A 16,825-nucleotide genomic window follows, 5' to 3' on the forward strand; every position below is an offset into this window, starting at 1 on the left:
CTCAACAAAAAAAAATGAATTCCAAGAAATATTAAAATAAAACCGCTAAAATATATACTCCAATTTCAGAGAATTTATAATAATATAAATTTTATAATTTTTTTATTTCGTGCTTTGTATATACATGATTTGATAATAGACGTCGAGAATGAGTTAAAAAGTTTGATAATACTTTTGACTATAATATTTTTCATACTGATAAAGAATTATAAAAATAGTTTATTACAAATGTCATTTGTTAAATATGTGTAATCTTTGTAAAAAATTTTTTTACTTATTAATGAATAATAAATGCAGAGTATTAAAATACTGCCGTATAGAATAAAAAAAAATTGAGTATTTTTTTTATTACTTCACACGTGATTAGGACTTCCCCATGTTCTAGATACGGCGATTCTATTTAATCTTTTACCTATTGTTTGAACAATAAATCCAATTTTTTGTAGTTCTTCATGATTCAAAATTTTTCTTCCGTCAAATATATAAGCTGGCTTTATCATTTCTGTATAAATACGTTTATAATCCAATTCCTAGAAAAATATAAAAAAATTACATATCTATATTGAATAGATATTCAGATAAAAATTTTTGGAGCACTTACATTAAATTCATCCCATTCAGTACAGATAACAACAGCATGTGTATTTTTAGTTGCACTATAAGCATCTGGATAGATACTAATACGATTTTTTACATTCAGAATATCTAAACTTGCTAGATCCTGAATAACTTGAGCCTCTTCAACCTATAAAAAATTAGAAAATTTAGTACATTCAATTATTTTCATCATCTTAATAGTATACATTTTTCTGTTAATAATAATTGATCATAAAATAACCTTTGGATCATAAATATGTAGAATTGCACCTTCATCAAGAAGAGTCTTGGCTACGTGAATGGCAGGAGACTCTCTGGTATCACCAGTATTTTTTTTAAAAGCAAATCCTAATATGGATATGTGCTTGTCAGACACAGTATTAAAAAGAGATTCAATAATTTTTGATGAAAATCGAGACTTTTGATGTTCATTCATATTGATAACTTGCTGCCAATAGGCTGCAACTTCCGGGAGATTTAAGCACTCACAAATATAAACTAAATTAAGTAAATCTTTCTGGAAACAGGATCCTCCAAAACCCACTGATGCTTGCAGAAATTTTGAACCTATTCGGGAATCTAATCCTACAGCTCTTGCTACTTCTGATACATCAGCACCTGTTGCCTCACATACTGCTGACAATGAATTAATACTTGATATTCGTTGAGCTAAAAATGCATTGGCAGCCTACATGATAAAATAAAATAATCATATAATAACATTATCAATTCTTTTACTAATTTATTTAAATAATAAACTTACTAATTTTGATAATTCTGAGCTCCATGTATTTGTTGTTAATATTTTATCACGAGGAATCCAATGTTCATATATTTTACATAATTTTTCAATAGCTATCTGGCCTTCAGGTGAATCTTCACCACCAATTAAAACACGATCAGGATCAATGAGATTCTCAATTGCTGTTCCTTCAGCTAAAAATTCTGGATTAGAGAGAATCTAAAATCAATCATATCATTTAATTGATGAATAAGATTAATTTTAATTGAATATTTTACCTGAAAGGAGACTCCAGGTTTATGGTTTGCACGTAAAATATGCATAATACTTTCAGCAGCTCTTACTGGTACTGTACTTTTCTCTACCACTATTTTATCTTTTGTAGCAACTTCCGCAATCATTCTGGCAGTATTTTCTACATATTTTAAGTCAGCAGCTCGTCCCTTGCCATTTCCAAATGTTTTAGTAGGAGTATTAACAGAAATAAAAATTAAATCAGCTTCTTGGATAGCAGATTCAATATCAGTAGAGAAAAATAAATTTTTTCCACGACATTTTTCAACCACTTCATTTAAATGTGGCTCATATATTGGAAGTTTATTCGAATTCCATTGAGCTATCTTTTCTTTGCTTTTATCAACGACAGTTACTTTGATATGAGGACATTTCAGAGCTATAACACTACATGTAGGTCCTCCTACGTATCCTGCACCAATGCCACAAATTTTTTTAATTGTCATGTTTCAATTGATAACTTTATAAATAAAAAAATAATCAAAATTTTATAATTTTAATTGAATACTTTTAAAACCGTTTGATCAAACTTGGTGAATTTAAATGTCATATAAACTACTTGCTCTAATTATAATAGTAGAGTTGTTCGATTAATTAGTGGAGTTTCAAGTTTTAAATAATGTTCTGATAATTAAAACAGTGCGATTTTATAATTTAAAAATTATAATTTGGGCTAAGCACACCTATTACTTGCACTACTCCAACTAAAATATGCCGTCCGTATCATTGGGATTGCTATACGTTGATAGAATGTTATACTTGGCTCTACGCTTATTTGTACAGCATAAAACTCGAATATACCTTGTATACAGTTTATTTTTCCAGATAAATATGATAATAGAACGCTACGCCATTGTTTGTGACGTCATTATTTACTGATATAAAAAGTAGTAAAATTTTTATTATTAATTAAAAGTAAAAAATAAAACATTAAAAAAGAGTTATCCAGCAATTCAATTTTATTGCGTCATTTAAAACAAATTTTATGATACATAAACATTGCCATTGAAACCATAAAAACTGGCATTTTTTAACATTTAAATACACGTACTTTAAAATTAAACTTTTTATATAATAATATGTTTTTGCTATAAATGATATAAATTGATTTTTATATATAAAAATTATTTTGTTTATTTATTACATGTTGCTCTATTTTATCGACTGTTCAGAGCTGTTGTGCAGTAATTCAGGAAAAACTCACTAGCGTCACGACTGAACAATTCCTAAGTTGATGTGCCTGTTCTGTAGAGGTTATGTTCTAGAAGAGTCATAAGTCACATGTACTCTACATCTTACGAGTTTTTACATAAACAAACATAAATTTTATGTTTTTAAATATTTGATATTGAAATTATTTAAAGACCAATAAAATTATAATTAGTATACGTGGTGCATATTTTTTATGTAATATTTTGTTAATTATTTTAACAACTATGGCAAAAGATAAATCACAGAAAAATCTTCTCATTGCTCAAGAAATAAAATTTGCTAGAGTTCTATCTAGCAATGACAAGAGAGCAAGGATGAAAATGTTGAAAAAACTCCGAAACTGGATTAATATTCGCTCCAAAAGTTCTTTTGGTAAGAAACTTATTTAAACTATATAAAAATATATTTATAGGTATAATTTACTAATAAATCATTACAGCATTCACAGAAGCCGATTTCATGAGACTGTGGAAAGGTTTATTCTACTGTATGTGGCTGTCAGATAAACCATTGGTGCAAGAAGAATTGGCAGAATCAATTAGTAATTTAGTACATTCGATTGAATCAATGGAAATGGCTTTGTTGTATACAAAATGTACTTTAAGAACACTTTCGAGTGAATGGTTTGGATTAGATTGGTATAGAATGGATAAATTCGAAATGTTAGCAAGAAGAATTATGAGACAATCATTTGTTATGTGTAAAAAATCATCATGGGATGAAGAATGGGTAAAAGGAGTTAGTAAAATCATTGAAGATATTCTCTTAGATCCAAAAGGTTCAATGGGATTCAAATTTCATATTACTGAAATTTTCATAGAAGAATTAGCAAAAGTAAGTTTTCTAATTCATTATACAACATGAACGATAAAAATTAGAATTCCTAATTTTGTATTGATTACTTTTTTTTATTACGATTAGATCAGTGAAGGTAAAATAGCAAATGAAATTGTAACAGAATTTCTCCGACCATTTGCTGTTTATTTAGCAACAATGACTGATGATAGACAAATTAGACACGTTATGAAACATATCTTCAGGTATTTGATTTTTCAATCAGATGCGGGTTTAGAATACGCCGAAAAATTTGAAGCTTGGCGAAAGGTAAGCAAAATTCAATTGAAAAAGATTCCGTAATGTTTTGAGAATACAATTTCAATTAAAAATTTTTTCTAGGCTGGTTTTCCAAAAGGGGATATTAGTGTGATGGAAAAAATACCAATTGCTGATGAAAACAGTGAAAATGAAGAAAAAGAAAGTGACTATGAAAGTGATAGTAACAATGATGATGGTGATGATAGTATAGATCAGTTTAGGCAAAAAGCTTTAGATCCACGAGCTGGTAGAGTTGATGTTGAATTACCTCAGGTACCGTTTGATGCAGAACAAATAGCAAACTTATTGAAAACTTATAAATTTCACGAATCATCAACTACAAAAAACCGTCGTCAAATTAAGAAATTAATCGATGAGTTTGACGAATTAGCTAAAGGTAATATGCCTCTTGGTGTAAAAAAAGTCGATGTATTGACTGGTAAAAAAAAAGGAATAGCCAAAACTGCAGCATTGAAATTATTGAATTTTGAGGAGAAACTATATAATGATTCTCATAAACGTATGAAAAGAAAAAAGAAAAATAAACCAATTGTAAATAGTGAAAATAGTGTTGAAAATGACATAAATGATAATGAAGATGACATTGAACCAGAAGTTGGTCCACCTCTTAAGAAAAAAAAGAAGAAACAAAAACTTATAGTGGAAAATAATTTTACTGTTGAAGAAAATGATACTGAAAATGAATTTCATGATGAAAAAATCATTAAACAAAAAAGAAAAAAAAATAAAGCTATAGAAGAAGTCGAAGAAGTTAATGATACCAAGATCATTAAAAAATCAAAGTTAAAACAAAAACTCATGAAGGATGAGTCTCCGAAAGAAAAAAAAATTAAAACAAAAAAACTTAAAAATAAAAAAAAGAGTTTAAAAAATTTAATTTTCGATGGAATGGAAGACTTTGTTCATTTCAAGCAATCAGCTGAAATTAAAAAGAAGAAAAAGAAAAAAGTTAAACAGGATCTCGAAAATAGTGGTAATTTCTTAAATACTGAGTGTTCATCTACGTCAACCGTTGCCGCAATACCAATGACCAACGGATCTAGTTCACCTGAGAAAAAAGTAAAAGCTAAAGAAACATTATCTGAAGTTAATACGCCTAAGATAAAAACATCTCCTCAGAAAGTATCTCACTCTCCTAAATTGGAGAAACTGGAGAATGGAGTAGTATCGGTAAGTACAATAAATTAAGTAAATAATTTAAATGGAAAAGAGCTTTCAATTATAAGTAGTTGAAGGTTAGCTGAATATTTAACTCTAAAATGAATAAATTATTTCAGAAAACAATCACCTCTCCAAAGAAATTAAATATCGACTCAAGTATAAAAAAGCGTGTCAAAATAATGTTGAACCGCAATACCGCTCAACATACATCGGAATATATTCAACAAATCCGTTCGAGTCCAGCAATTCCTTTTGATGCTAACCGAAAACCTTTAAATGGAGTCTTGAAGCCGAGCCCTATTTCAAGTCCAATTAATCCTTTTTATAAGAAATAGCTAACTATTGAATTTAGTTAAATTTCTAAAAAAAATATAATTGTAAGTAATTGTAATTTTTATGATTCATAAAGATAATTAATTAATTGTAATAATCAATTTTAAATAAATACACTTTTTCATCTAAATTCTTATATTTCTTCTTAATTTTTACAAAGCTTCACACATGATTATAGAATCTATACAGAAAATTAAGGTACACAAAAAATTTACATCAATAAAGACGATTACTAGTTTTGTAAATGACTCAAAGATATAGATTTTTCTTTATTTACAATAAATATAAGATAAATTTATATATATTTTATTTCTCATTGGAATCTTCCTATGACAGGAAGTATCTGCAACTGAGATTATCTTAATATTTTGGCACGTGAATTCACTTTTTCATAATGAACATAGTATTTAGATATACAGAAAAATATATTTTTTTTTCTCACACATGATATAGTTTCTTATGTTTGCTGTAATATTATGATAATTTACATTTAATAATTCACGAAAAAATTGCACTATTATACAATTAGCCAAATTTGAGTCAAAATGGTCTGCTCAATATTTACAAAACAATTTAATAATTAATTACTTCATCAGGAAGATGTATTTTTAAAATTTCTATCTTTTAAGACCACTTGCTCAAGATTAGCCAATTAATAATTTTGCCCAATATACATCTTATTAGAATAATGTATTTGTAAAGTGATTACTAAAGGGAAGTACAATCAATTATTAAATATATAACATCCAAAATGGAATCTTCAAAATGTTATACACACATGTAATAATAATATCCAACAGAATCAATCATTGTTTTTCTATTAAAAAAAATCTACAAAAAAAAATTTTTGATTGATACGATGGAATGTGCAGATTTTTTGTTTAGATTATCTTCATAAGTCTATAGGTTTAATTTAAAATTACTTATCTATTTATATCAATATCACAGAACTACACCGAATAGGGTAAAATTTGTAATGGAGAAGTTTCATTAACTGGACTTAGACCAGAATGGCATGTTCTTCCATTTCCAATACCAGCTCATTTCAACTTGATTAAAACCAGTGCTGAAGAACGATAATATTACAAACAAGAGAGCATGAGCAAGTGCCCATAGTTGAAAGAGAGATGATGTGATGAGCATTATTACTGTAACACCTGTTAAAAGTGTCCAGAATCCAAAAGCAATACTCAAAGCAATTCCACTTGGCATTGGCCAAATTTTATCTTGAGGATTAAATGTTTTATTCCTATCAAACTTTTTCAACATTTCTTCTTTTTGTAACCACCGTGTTTCCAACCATGTTCGTAGCTCGTTCTCTTCTCCAGGCACTTCTGTTGATGGAATTTTCTTGATATTAAAATGTACTTCTCTAGGCATTTTTCCAGTTATTAAATCAACTTCTGATTGAGGTACATAATCAGGGTAACCAATAGTTAAATCATAAATTGCATCCAAATAACCAGATCTTTGAAGATGTTGGGCTAAGTAAGAGAATCCTGTGGTTTTTGGATGAAGAGTATATTCATAAAAAGGAAGTCCATTTTTCTTTGCAAATTTATCAGACTTTTCTTTACTATTTACAGTAAAATCTGTTCCTTCAGGAAAAATCAACAATTGTGTACGTCTTTTCAGGGCAACTAAATAATCTAACGTACGTGATAGTCGACCTTTGTCTTCTTCCCAACGTCGTGTTATGTAAAGGAAACCGTTCATTTGCATTATCCATCCTATAATAATAGATTAAACATGTAATTAAATAAGACAGTTTTATAATAATTGACTTTTTTATTATTTTCTAATCAATTATATTTAATTCTAATAGATTAGAAGCTGTCATAGTGAACAATCTAAATTGACTAACAAAAGCTAAGCTCAGATTTAGATTCAGCAATATAATAAATGCATAAAATTATCAAAGCAACAAAAGCTAAGCTAATATTTATAGCCGAATCATTCGTTAAATTTTTTTTACAAACCTGGACCAGGAATATGACGAATTGGATCCTTTAAAATAAATTTTAATTTATGTGTTGCAATATAGGGCATGCAAGCTTGATACATAGCAGCCCAGAGAAAATTCCAATCAACTCTTGTTCGATGATTCATGATTAAAATTGCCGATTCATTGGGGCATATATGATCCCCTGAAATAATTATCTTCACTCCAATTAGCTCCAAAAGCGCCTACAACCATTAAAAGGGCACAATAAAATGTCGTGATAAAAAAAGATATTTTAATAAATGATAATGAACAAAAATACTAACTGTAGGGTATAGTTCCCAACAAGAAAAGAGTAGATCTCCACATTTTCGAAATTTAGGTGGACTCAATAATAATAGTGGTAGAAGTGGACAAGCAATGAAGAGAAAACCTGCCACTATGCTTCCATACCATAGGGCACAGTATATTATACCATATACAAGACCACGCATTGCACTTTAATTGTTAATGTACTGAATAACAATTATTTACATTAATCAAACATCACATAAATATACACATTACAGTTTGTAAATTAATAAAAAAAAATTTTTAATGAATGATTGAAGGCTATTTTCAAGCAATGGAAACATTAAATGAGAAGGGTCTATATTTTTCTAAGAATTATAAATAAACTTACTCGGATATGGGAGAGAAATGGGTCCACATTTCACGACAATCAAACGACAACTAATAAAGTTACACCATTTTTCCTCTGGCTTCCCTCCAGCATTATTGGAGGGGCTTCTTCATACTTAAACCCCTAACCGTTGCATTCTTACCCTCCACTCCACTACTAAAATCTCATGGCGTCCAGGGATGCTGTGTTGGACCATTATTGATTTATTCTATAGTTCTATGTATAATTGTACATTTGGTAAATGAACTATTCGAAAGCTCACCAATGAGTTTATTTTTATAAATAAAAATTATTCGTAGATAAAAATAGAAGAAAACCAACAGATAATGTAAATGATTTAGCACTTTATTGAAATATAAAAAGTGTACTAAATGTTTGCGCGTATTAATTATCAATTTGGGTACATGGTTTTGTTACTAATTTTCCATTTATAAATTTTATATGGTACTTTAGATATTAATCAGAAATTTTTTTCATTCAATTACTTTGATAAATATATATTATACAATAAAAACAGAGATTATTTAAAAAATATTTTAAATTCGCTACAACATATTTTAGTTCATGAGATAAAACCAACATTCACGATTGTAAACAAATAAATAACAACGATAAAAAACGGTCTTGTTATTTAAAAAGTACAATAATTTATATCTATTAGGAATGTTCAAATTATTACTTTAAATTAAAATTTCATATTTATTTCACCCAATTTCAATATACGTTATATTTTAACCTAATAAATTTCAAATAGTTGTGTATTGAAGATAACCCACATTTTTATCAATCTACACCAAAAAAAAAAATTGAATAAATTGGCACTACTAAATTTTTAAACTGACAGGAAGCCTTCCTAAATTCTTATAGTTTTATTATTTTTACTTTAATATTGTTTGTTTTTTTTTTTTTTATCAATTAAGTATTCATTTATAAGTATCACGAGAAATTTGAATACGTTGAGACGAGATTAGCTGCTTCAGATCGCATTGATTCTTCCTTTTTATTACGTGGCTGAAGGTTTAAAAGTTCTTTTAAAACTTCAACACCTTTTTTGTATTGCTTAACTTTTAAGTAAGATTGACCTAGATAATATTTATTTTCAATATCAGGTTTCTTTGCATACATTTCTGCCTTCTCCAAATTCTCTATTGCTTCATCGAAGGTAGCATTAGGCGTTTCACCAAACAATGTTTCGCAAATCTGTACGCAAAAAATTTATTAATGTTGTAATAATTTTATTGTTAAATTTATTTCTTTCCAAACAAGAGAAAGTTTATGTTTTTACAATACCTTTCGCTGAATCCAATTCAATTCTAATACTGAATATTGAAATCTTCCTAATAGATGATTTAAGATTGGATCTTCAGGCCGTAATTTTAGGGCTAATCGTACGTGCTTTTCAAATGTCTTTCCGGCTAAAAGTTTCTCTTTGTTAGGCAGGTATTCCGTACGAGAACCAACTAACATGGCATACCATTTGTGCAAATCTGCGTGCTCTTCGTCTAGAAATTGTTCGCATGCTTTGATACCTATTAGAAATACAGACTTATTAATATTTATTGTATTTTAAAAGTAAATTATAATTTATCGTATTGAATTATATGCACATTTTTCTCTATCTAAACTTATTTTTAGAAAAATAATAAAAAGAGTATTGAAATAACACCAATGAACTTTATACAAACATTAAGCTATGAATAGATTTTTCTTAGGAGCACATTCAAATGAATAATTTTATTCATCAAGAAAATATTTATCTAAGCATATTTTAATTTTTAAAAAAAAACCTAATCTAAGAATAAGATAGTTTTTGTAGTAATTATCTTTAATAAATACTGGTTTCAGTGGGATTAATACTTTTTACAGAGCTGAAGCTTTTCAATACCTTCTTGAAGCAATTCTTCTCGGCGTTTATTATCAGTTAAATCTGAAGCATTTTTAACATAAGCTCTAGCTAATCTCCAAACCACTTCAATATTATTTTCATGCCAAGTGACTAAAGATCGAAGATCAGATAAAGCTTCTTCGTACTGTCCATTCTCAATTTTCTCATCTAATGCATTGAGATCTCGTGACAATTGCATTATTACTCCTTTCCTGCATCACTATAAATATATTATTTCGTTCTTCACGATTTATTAACGCATCAAAAACCAAAATAAACAAAATCAATAATCATTCAATAATATTATAATCCAAAAAACTTACCCATTCTCTAAATCTTCAGCAATAACTTCATCATCTGAGCAATCATAAAATTCATCATCAACATCAGTTTCAGTAGCAGAAATGGCATCCACTTCATTATCTGTGGCAGCAGATTCATAAAAACTATTCTGTGAAGTCACTCTTTTTCTGATTAATCTTCTACTTCGTTTTTGTTCTTGTTGGGCTCTATAAATTCACAATGATGTTATTTATAAAATATTCGTAATCAAAGTTACCTTTCCTAATGTTACTCCGAAACTATAGATACCTTAAATTTTCCAATGCTATTTGAAGTTCAGATACCCTTTTATTAACACTTTCTATGTTATCTAATAATTGTTCTCGTTCCCTGTGTTCCATAATTTTTTGATAAATAAATAAACTAGCAGCACCAATTACTCCAATTGTTGCTCCTAGAGCAACGGTTATCATTTGAGTACTTTGAAACTGGCTCATTTTTCTAAAAAAAAATATTAAAATTAAGTCAGAGTTATTGAAAAGGAATGGAATTATAATTACGACAAAAATCAATACACACCTCGTTTTAAGCTTTGAAATTAAAATAAAAACAATAAAATATAATAATGTATATAATATGCGTAACGTAGAAGAGACCTTTGAACCTTAACAGTAAAAATAATCTTTACTCTAAATAGAATTGCATTTTAATTGAGCAAAAATTGAATTGTTAATAAAAATTGTCCAGTAGCACATTAATAAAAAGTCTCACAGGAATTAAAAACGTTCTCGTTTTATCACCGCATTATGTAGGACTATTACTATCAATTATCTATTAGTTAAAACACCACTGTTAAATTAACACAATGTACGACGTTGAAATATTGAGCGAATTCTTCATTCATAAAAATAATTATTAAAATTATTTGATCAATTATTTATAATTTCATCTTCAATGGTAGAAACAATTGTTGTTTAGCGTTGTCCATTTTATCACTGTGCTCCAAACGTAATGAGAGAGGGATAATTTTACGAGCTATCTGATAGCATGTATGGAACGTGTTCCTTTTATAATAGATGACTCAGTTGTCAATCGAAGCTGACTTCATAGTTAACATGTCAAAGAGGTTAAGGAATGTCGAAAAATGTCACTTTAATCAAATTAATCGAATATTTTCCACAAATTTCAAGTGCTAAGTAGTGTAAAAATCATGAAATTCAATGAAAAAGAATTAATTGACGCTAGTCGAGGCCTTCCTGAACTGGAAGGTCGTTTAAATCACAAACGTGCTCACAAATCAGGTTAGTTTCCTACACAATCAATTCTTTATGCTTAATTGATTTTAATTATTAATAATTAAATATCAGCTATTATTCACATACTAAACTTTTTAATAATCATTGTAAATAATATTTAAAATGATAAAAAATTCTTAAATAGTACGTTATATGTGACTTAGTTGACACATCAAAAAAAACAACAAACGTATTGATATGTTTATTTAGTTTGTGAAATATAATTAAATGAATGAATAAATTAAAATATTTACTATTATGTTTTTTTTTAGTATTCAAAGAAAGATGGTTCAAATTAAAAAGCAACCTACTATTTTATTTTAACTTCACTGAACTCGGCCAAGTAGATGAAAAGCAGCCTGCTGGAATCATTGTTCTGGAAAATTACAATGTTAATACCGACGTTTCAACAGAAGGAGCTTTTGCATTTAGTATAGTATTTAGAGATGAGTTTGATAAACGTCACGTATTGACTGGGCGATCTGAAAATCAAGTACAACAATGGGTGATTGCATTGAAACGGGCAAGCTATGAATATTGGAGATCTCAATTAATTATGCTCCAAGAGAGACTTTGTCAAAAAACTGGAAAAGATCCTCTCCTAATTTATCCAAGAAATCGTGGAGTTGTTAGAGACGAAGCGTGGAATTCCTCATCGAGTTTTCGATCTCATATAAAATCATTAACAAGTTCAACATCATCATTAAGCTCATTATCATCCGTAATAAATAAGGAAACAAATTTAATAGAATTAACATAGCAGTTATTTAAATTATGTAGATTAAGTATATTAAATAAATGTATGCAGTTTCTGCAACCAAATAAATTTATTTTCATTGTCAATTGTAACATTTACTGCTTCTATTGCATTCATTGTGCTTATTTTAATAATTAAATTCCATTTAGTATTATTGAAACTTCACAATTATACAATAAAAATTATCATAAAAATAATATAACAATGATTGACAAGAATAAATTGATAAAAAAAAATGATTAATATCTATTACACTGTGCTGTTCATCTAGAATTCATAAAGTTTTTACTAACATTGTTCTTTTCTTTATACATAGTTAAAAATAAATTTTTACAATAATTCTATAGAAGTCATCTACGGGAAGAGGCAGAGTCCATTGCAGAACTCGCGAAATACGTTGATGAATTAATTACCTAATTAATGCATTTGTTGTTTTACTTACATAATTACAGAATTAAATTGATCGCTATATTTAATTACATATCTTCATTATGGCGTTGGTCATCTGCTTCATTGTAAAAGCCTTTTAAATTCGGTTTTAATACAGAAAAAACTTTTTCCGTTGATGTGGGATGCATACTTCTTTGCAGCTCTATCAAAGAGTCTTCGGTCTGTAATTATATGAGATAAAAACCATACTATCGATAATCATCATTTGTTTTAAATAAATTTCTAAATTATTTTTACCTGTTTAAGTAGTTGTGCAGCTGTGTGTAAAACTCTTTGCCACTTACGCATCTCAACATTGTGCAAGCTTTCTTGTTGTTGGATTAAATTCACCCAATCTTCTTCAGACTTTGGAGTGTTCCTAAGAACATGTAAATCCATTACTGTATAAGCAGCAGCTTCTTCTAAACCCCACAATTTATAATAAAGTAATCCATTAATGACTACTAAACAAAGAACAGCAATTAGAAGAACCCAATTCATTAAAGTTGGAGGATCTTCTCGAATTTGAGGAATATTTTTTATTGTATGAGGTTGTTCTACAACCGATGCAGATAAAGTGGATGGTATATCTGGAGTTGGTAATGTCTGAGGACACGCAACACGCCGTCTTCTTCGAACTTTTCTTTTAATTCCATCACCAACAGCTGTCTCTTCACACTCAACACTTAAAGCTTTTGTTAAGCTACTAAAATACTCATCTAAACCAGCCCAACAGTTTTTTTCAATAATACTTTTCATCACTGACCACACATGTTTTTTATAATGTATTTGAGAGAATATTGCAAGACTTGTTTCATTTTCTGAGATTGCAGCAATACAAAAATGGCTCAAAACATTAAACGAATCAGCATAAGGGATTCCCGAGTTGATACTCTCAACATCTATGCTATATCTGTGACCTGGTCTACTGCAGGGAAGCATAGTTTGATGTTCAGTAACTTGAGACGTTCTTGGTCCAACAGCTTGTGTTAAAGAAATCGTTAAAGAAACAGTCCTCATTTTTTGATTCGTTTGTGGATCCTGCGCCCATGCTGGTTGAATCAAATTTGTTGTTTTTCTAGCTGTGTGAAAATCCAAGAAAAATTTGGAATTGGTAAAAAGAAGTGTAAACAATTGATCGACGTGGATGGGTAATATAACATTGACAAGTCGTCGTCCTTCATGAGCAGAAGTGCACATAGTACTGTTTTTATCACCTAACACTGAAAATAATTAATTTCAATAAATATAATTATATGAAATAATTTAATTTATTTGTTAAGTGAATAAACTATCAGCTTACATGCACTTTTTTCAGCATCACTTTCTGTAGTATCACTCATGTCAGTCGGATCTAAGCAAACGTCTGGCTTAGAATCAAGTGTAATTATCGGGTTATTATTATGAGCATTGGCTTCAAGAAGAATATCAGTAGTAACTCCAGCACCTGACGTTGTTGGTATTCCGTCACTTAATACATCTGCCTATAAATAAATATAATTCCATCATAAATAAATAGTTGGAGCATTTTTTAATTCATGTATTATCAAAAATACCTCAGAAAAAGACTCTGTTGATACTCTAGAAGGTAATTTTTCCTCTTCAGCAGCTGTTATAGGTGGAACGTAATCTTCATCATCGGAAGTTAATCCCAACTCTTCGCCATAACACGCGTGGACAAGTTGCCACATTTCAGAGTTGCTCATTGGCTGAAATTACAACCAGTATCATAGTGAGAGATAACAACTTAAATGTGTATGACATTGAATAAAAGAAATAATTGATAAGCTGTTTGATTGAAATTCGTTTTCTGATTTAAATGTTAAACTACTTTATTGTTTATTATTATTGTTTATTTGAAAATACGCACCTGGCCGATAAGGGCATTTTGCCATACTCTAAAGAGCATCAGGTAAGTTTTATCCCTTGCCCCAAAAGTTGTTAAAAAAAATTTATCCTTATTAGTGCAAATTGATATAGCATTTGGTATTACGAGAGCAGTTTTTTCTTTGGTTATTGATTGTACGTCCTTCCACCGGAGTGAAACCAAAGTTTCCCACATAAAGATATTAGCGTAAAAACAAACGTAATTTTGTGATACGTACAGTCGTCCATGGACCAGTATTTCTCTTTGTAAGGCACACGAGTAATCTGCAAATATGATAACTTACATAATATCTTTATTCGAATTTTAAAAATAGCAATTTATATACCTCCTGTAGTTTAATCATTTAATATGTAAATATTCATTAGTATTATGAATCATACCATCTTATTTATTTTCCAGAAGCAAAAAATATTTCAACGAATTAACTTAACAGTCATCCAATAACCATGTGTCTATGATAAAGTATTTAAGCTTACTGTAGAAAAAAATGTAGAGAAACCTATTATCGATTATTGAGTTTTTTTAAATAACCATGTTTATGTTGTTAGTTGTTGTTGTTTCTTTTTTAAATCAAAAAATCTATTTATAATAAGAATATAAGCTGTAGACGGTGAAGTTTAATCTTTGGTAATCGTCTTTAATGAATGATAAGAAGGTTAATGAATGATACTAGACTACTAATGACTTATTTAATAACTGCAGTAATTAAGTGAAAGTATAATATTATTAATGATATTGAATAGTAAAGTTACATACCTACTACCAATCGTTCATCATCGGGAACGTCTTTGAAAATGCGTTTAAAATCTTCAGATCGGGATTTGTATGTTGGATAAAGAACATTGTACCAAGACGATTTTTTTTTACCCCGATCACTTCGTCCTTCTTTTCTCGTTTCAGCTGCTGAACTTCGGGAGACCTCTGTAGAGTCTGATGAACGATTCGCTGGTTCCTATAATTTAATTATTAAGGTAATGTTATATTAAGGCCGCTTAAACCGCTTTAAATTGGTTTCTAAAACTGATTCGTCACAAAAATTTATCAGCTTCAATGTTAATTAATATAAGAATTATCGATGTTAATAATTAAAGATGCACAATTGGAAATAACTGAAAAAATAAAATTTCCAATTATAATAACTTAAGAGAATTTTTTGAATTTATTTTTAATAAATTAATAAAGATAGTGATTGATTACTTCATAAATACCAGTTATTACATACCAACGATTGATCATCATTTTTAAAATTATCATTTTCTTTAGCACCAGAACTTGAACCATGTCCAGAATTTTTCCAATAATCTTTTCTATTGAATATTTTTGGACTTGACTGAGGTGAAGAACTTGGGCTGCGTCCATGATGACTACTGTCATGTTTTGATTCAGAATCATGATAGTCCTCAGTCAAATAATCATGACCAGATTTTGAAGGAATTCCACTGCCCAAAGATGATGAATTTATTGAAGAAATTACCTCGTGGCTTGAAATTAATAAATTCTCAACCGATTTGTTCCTGAAGAAAGTAAAATTAATTATTCCATTACACAGAACTGCATTGATTTCCCATGATTAACACTTTTTACATAGAAAATAAGCTTACATATTTATAATTGGATGATCATGAGGAGATTCTCTCTCACAATACATCTTATTTCGAGCAACAGCAACCAAATCATCATTAGAATTCTCTAAAAAATTTGAATAGTGATTACACTTATCTAAGATATTGACAAGCTTATGATTAACAACACGATAATGTTTAATTTATTATTTATTCCCAGATAGCATCATCAGAAGGTCAACTATGAATCAGAAACCGACAAAATACCTTCGGTTTTCAAACGTTATGCATTTAAAATGAAGCTTTACACTCACCACAGGTTATAATTTTACAAATTACTCTGTTTCGAAATTACTAATGTATTGTTATTCAATCGTTTAAGATCAATCATTTGTTAATAATCTATTGTTTAAACTCATTGCGATAATAGTAAATAATTCTAATGTTCAGACTTTAGATACAATTGTACATACAGTATGAAAAGTGTTTTTTTGTGCAAAAAACCAACTATTGGTAGTGTTTTATGTGTATTTAATTATCAGTTGGTATCATTGTAACATTTTGACCAATCAGCTTTCAGTTACAACAGAATAGACAAATCAATTTTCACCATCTGATGTGTAGCTACGTTCATTTAACATAAAATTT

At 28.8% G+C, this 16,825-nt stretch overlaps 6 protein-coding genes across 6 annotated transcripts; 2 read left to right on the forward strand and 4 right to left on the reverse strand.

The window, feature by feature from the left end:
- Window positions 1-85: 85 nt before the first annotated feature.
- On the reverse strand, window positions 86-2,418 carry sgl (UDP-glucose 6-dehydrogenase sgl). Its single transcript, XM_035080690.1, has 5 exons — window positions 1,618-2,418; window positions 1,361-1,558; window positions 839-1,285; window positions 602-745; window positions 86-530 (listed from the first exon to the last, which is right to left on the reverse strand). Exons 1-5 carry the CDS (start codon window positions 2,077-2,079, stop codon window positions 354-356), a joined length of 1,428 nt encoding a protein of 475 aa, XP_034936581.1. The 5' UTR covers window positions 2,080-2,418; the 3' UTR covers window positions 86-353.
- A 475-nt stretch (window positions 2,419-2,893) lies between these two features.
- On the forward strand, window positions 2,894-5,574 carry Nnp-1 (Ribosomal RNA processing protein 1 homolog Nnp-1). The gene is made up of 5 exons (XM_035080681.1): window positions 2,894-3,217; window positions 3,285-3,679; window positions 3,767-3,949; window positions 4,022-5,131; window positions 5,239-5,574. The coding sequence occupies exons 1-5, from the start codon at window positions 3,070-3,072 to the stop codon at window positions 5,455-5,457; spliced, it is 2,055 nt and encodes a 684-aa protein (XP_034936572.1). The 5' UTR covers window positions 2,894-3,069; the 3' UTR covers window positions 5,458-5,574.
- Window positions 5,575-5,621: 47 nt separating this feature from the next.
- On the reverse strand, window positions 5,622-8,296 carry LOC118065414 (lysocardiolipin acyltransferase 1-like). Its single transcript, XM_035080682.1, has 4 exons — window positions 8,080-8,296; window positions 7,724-7,912; window positions 7,435-7,642; window positions 5,622-7,185 (listed from the first exon to the last, which is right to left on the reverse strand). Exons 2-4 carry the CDS (start codon window positions 7,889-7,891, stop codon window positions 6,446-6,448), a joined length of 1,116 nt encoding a protein of 371 aa, XP_034936573.1. The 5' UTR covers window positions 7,892-7,912; window positions 8,080-8,296; the 3' UTR covers window positions 5,622-6,445.
- Window positions 8,297-8,975: 679 nt separating this feature from the next.
- Window positions 8,976-11,266, reverse strand: LOC118065375 (regulator of microtubule dynamics protein 1-like). Its single transcript, XM_035080609.1, has 6 exons — window positions 10,826-11,266; window positions 10,556-10,747; window positions 10,288-10,473; window positions 9,965-10,176; window positions 9,370-9,608; window positions 8,976-9,279 (listed from the first exon to the last, which is right to left on the reverse strand). The coding sequence occupies exons 2-6, from the start codon at window positions 10,741-10,743 to the stop codon at window positions 9,016-9,018; spliced, it is 1,089 nt and encodes a 362-aa protein (XP_034936500.1). The 5' UTR covers window positions 10,744-10,747; window positions 10,826-11,266; the 3' UTR covers window positions 8,976-9,015.
- Window positions 11,267-11,324: 58 nt separating this feature from the next.
- On the forward strand, window positions 11,325-12,363 carry LOC118065377 (pleckstrin homology domain-containing family J member 1-like). Its single transcript, XM_035080611.1, has 2 exons — window positions 11,325-11,547; window positions 11,814-12,363. Exons 1-2 carry the CDS (start codon window positions 11,457-11,459, stop codon window positions 12,299-12,301), a joined length of 579 nt encoding a protein of 192 aa, XP_034936502.1. The 5' UTR covers window positions 11,325-11,456; the 3' UTR covers window positions 12,302-12,363.
- Window positions 12,364-12,625: 262 nt separating this feature from the next.
- LOC118065373 (protein Aster-B-like) lies at window positions 12,626-16,669 on the reverse strand. The gene is made up of 9 exons (XM_035080608.1): window positions 16,492-16,669; window positions 16,217-16,304; window positions 15,838-16,129; window positions 15,372-15,567; window positions 14,598-14,878; window positions 14,284-14,436; window positions 14,031-14,211; window positions 12,986-13,950; window positions 12,626-12,909 (listed from the first exon to the last, which is right to left on the reverse strand). The coding sequence occupies exons 2-9, from the start codon at window positions 16,261-16,263 to the stop codon at window positions 12,775-12,777; spliced, it is 2,250 nt and encodes a 749-aa protein (XP_034936499.1). The 5' UTR covers window positions 16,264-16,304; window positions 16,492-16,669; the 3' UTR covers window positions 12,626-12,774.
- Window positions 16,670-16,825: the final 156 nt, after the last annotated feature.

Source organism: Chelonus insularis, unplaced genomic scaffold, assembly GCF_013357705.1.
Source record: "Chelonus insularis isolate UGA/USDA-ARS -01 unplaced genomic scaffold, ASM1335770v1 contig_310_pilon, whole genome shotgun sequence".
Taxonomy (NCBI): Eukaryota; Metazoa; Arthropoda; class Insecta; order Hymenoptera; family Braconidae; genus Chelonus; species Chelonus insularis.

Excerpts from the sequence above, each read along its gene's own strand:
- Nnp-1 (XM_035080681.1), top strand. The coding sequence starts at position 3,070 with ATGGCAAAAGATAAATCACAGAAAAATCTTCTCATTGCTCAAGAAATA. Across the intron at positions 3,950-4,021 it reads AATTTGAAGCTTGGCGAAAG|GCTGGTTTTCCAAAAGGGGA; the intron begins GTAAGCAAAATT and ends AATTTTTTCTAG. Across the intron at positions 5,132-5,238 it reads TGGAGAATGGAGTAGTATCG|AAAACAATCACCTCTCCAAA; the intron begins GTAAGTACAATA and ends AAATTATTTCAG.
- LOC118065375 (XM_035080609.1), bottom strand. The coding sequence starts at position 10,743 with ATGAGCCAGTTTCAAAGTACTCAAATGATAACCGTTGCTCTAGGAGCA. Across the intron at positions 10,474-10,555 it reads ATAGCATTGGAAAATTTAAG|AGCCCAACAAGAACAAAAAC; the intron begins GTATCTATAGTT and ends GTGAATTTATAG. Across the intron at positions 10,177-10,287 it reads GCTGAAGATTTAGAGAATGG|GAAAGGAGTAATAATGCAAT; the intron begins GTAAGTTTTTTG and ends ATAGTGATGCAG.
- LOC118065373 (XM_035080608.1), bottom strand. The coding sequence starts at position 16,263 with ATGTATTGTGAGAGAGAATCTCCTCATGATCATCCAATTATAAATAT. Across the intron at positions 15,568-15,837 it reads AAAATGATGATCAATCGTTG|GAACCAGCGAATCGTTCATC; the intron begins GTATGTAATAAC and ends ATTAAATTATAG. Across the intron at positions 14,879-15,371 it reads TGATGAACGATTGGTAGTAG|ATTACTCGTGTGCCTTACAA; the intron begins GTATGTAACTTT and ends TCATATTTGCAG.
- LOC118065414 (XM_035080682.1), bottom strand. The coding sequence starts at position 7,891 with ATGCGTGGTCTTGTATATGGTATAATATACTGTGCCCTATGGTATGGA. Across the intron at positions 7,643-7,723 it reads GTTGGGAACTATACCCTACA|GCGCTTTTGGAGCTAATTGG; the intron begins GTTAGTATTTTT and ends TAATGGTTGTAG. Across the intron at positions 7,186-7,434 it reads TCGTCATATTCCTGGTCCAG|GATGGATAATGCAAATGAAC; the intron begins GTTTGTAAAAAA and ends CTATTATTATAG.
- LOC118065377 (XM_035080611.1), top strand. The coding sequence starts at position 11,457 with ATGAAATTCAATGAAAAAGAATTAATTGACGCTAGTCGAGGCCTTCCT. Across the intron at positions 11,548-11,813 it reads CAAACGTGCTCACAAATCAG|TATTCAAAGAAAGATGGTTC; the intron begins GTTAGTTTCCTA and ends GTTTTTTTTTAG.
- sgl (XM_035080690.1), bottom strand. The coding sequence starts at position 2,079 with ATGACAATTAAAAAAATTTGTGGCATTGGTGCAGGATACGTAGGAGGA. Across the intron at positions 1,286-1,360 it reads GCTCAGAATTATCAAAATTA|GCTGCCAATGCATTTTTAGC; the intron begins GTAAGTTTATTA and ends TTTATCATGTAG. Across the intron at positions 746-838 it reads TACATATTTATGATCCAAAG|GTTGAAGAGGCTCAAGTTAT; the intron begins GTTATTTTATGA and ends AATTTTTTATAG.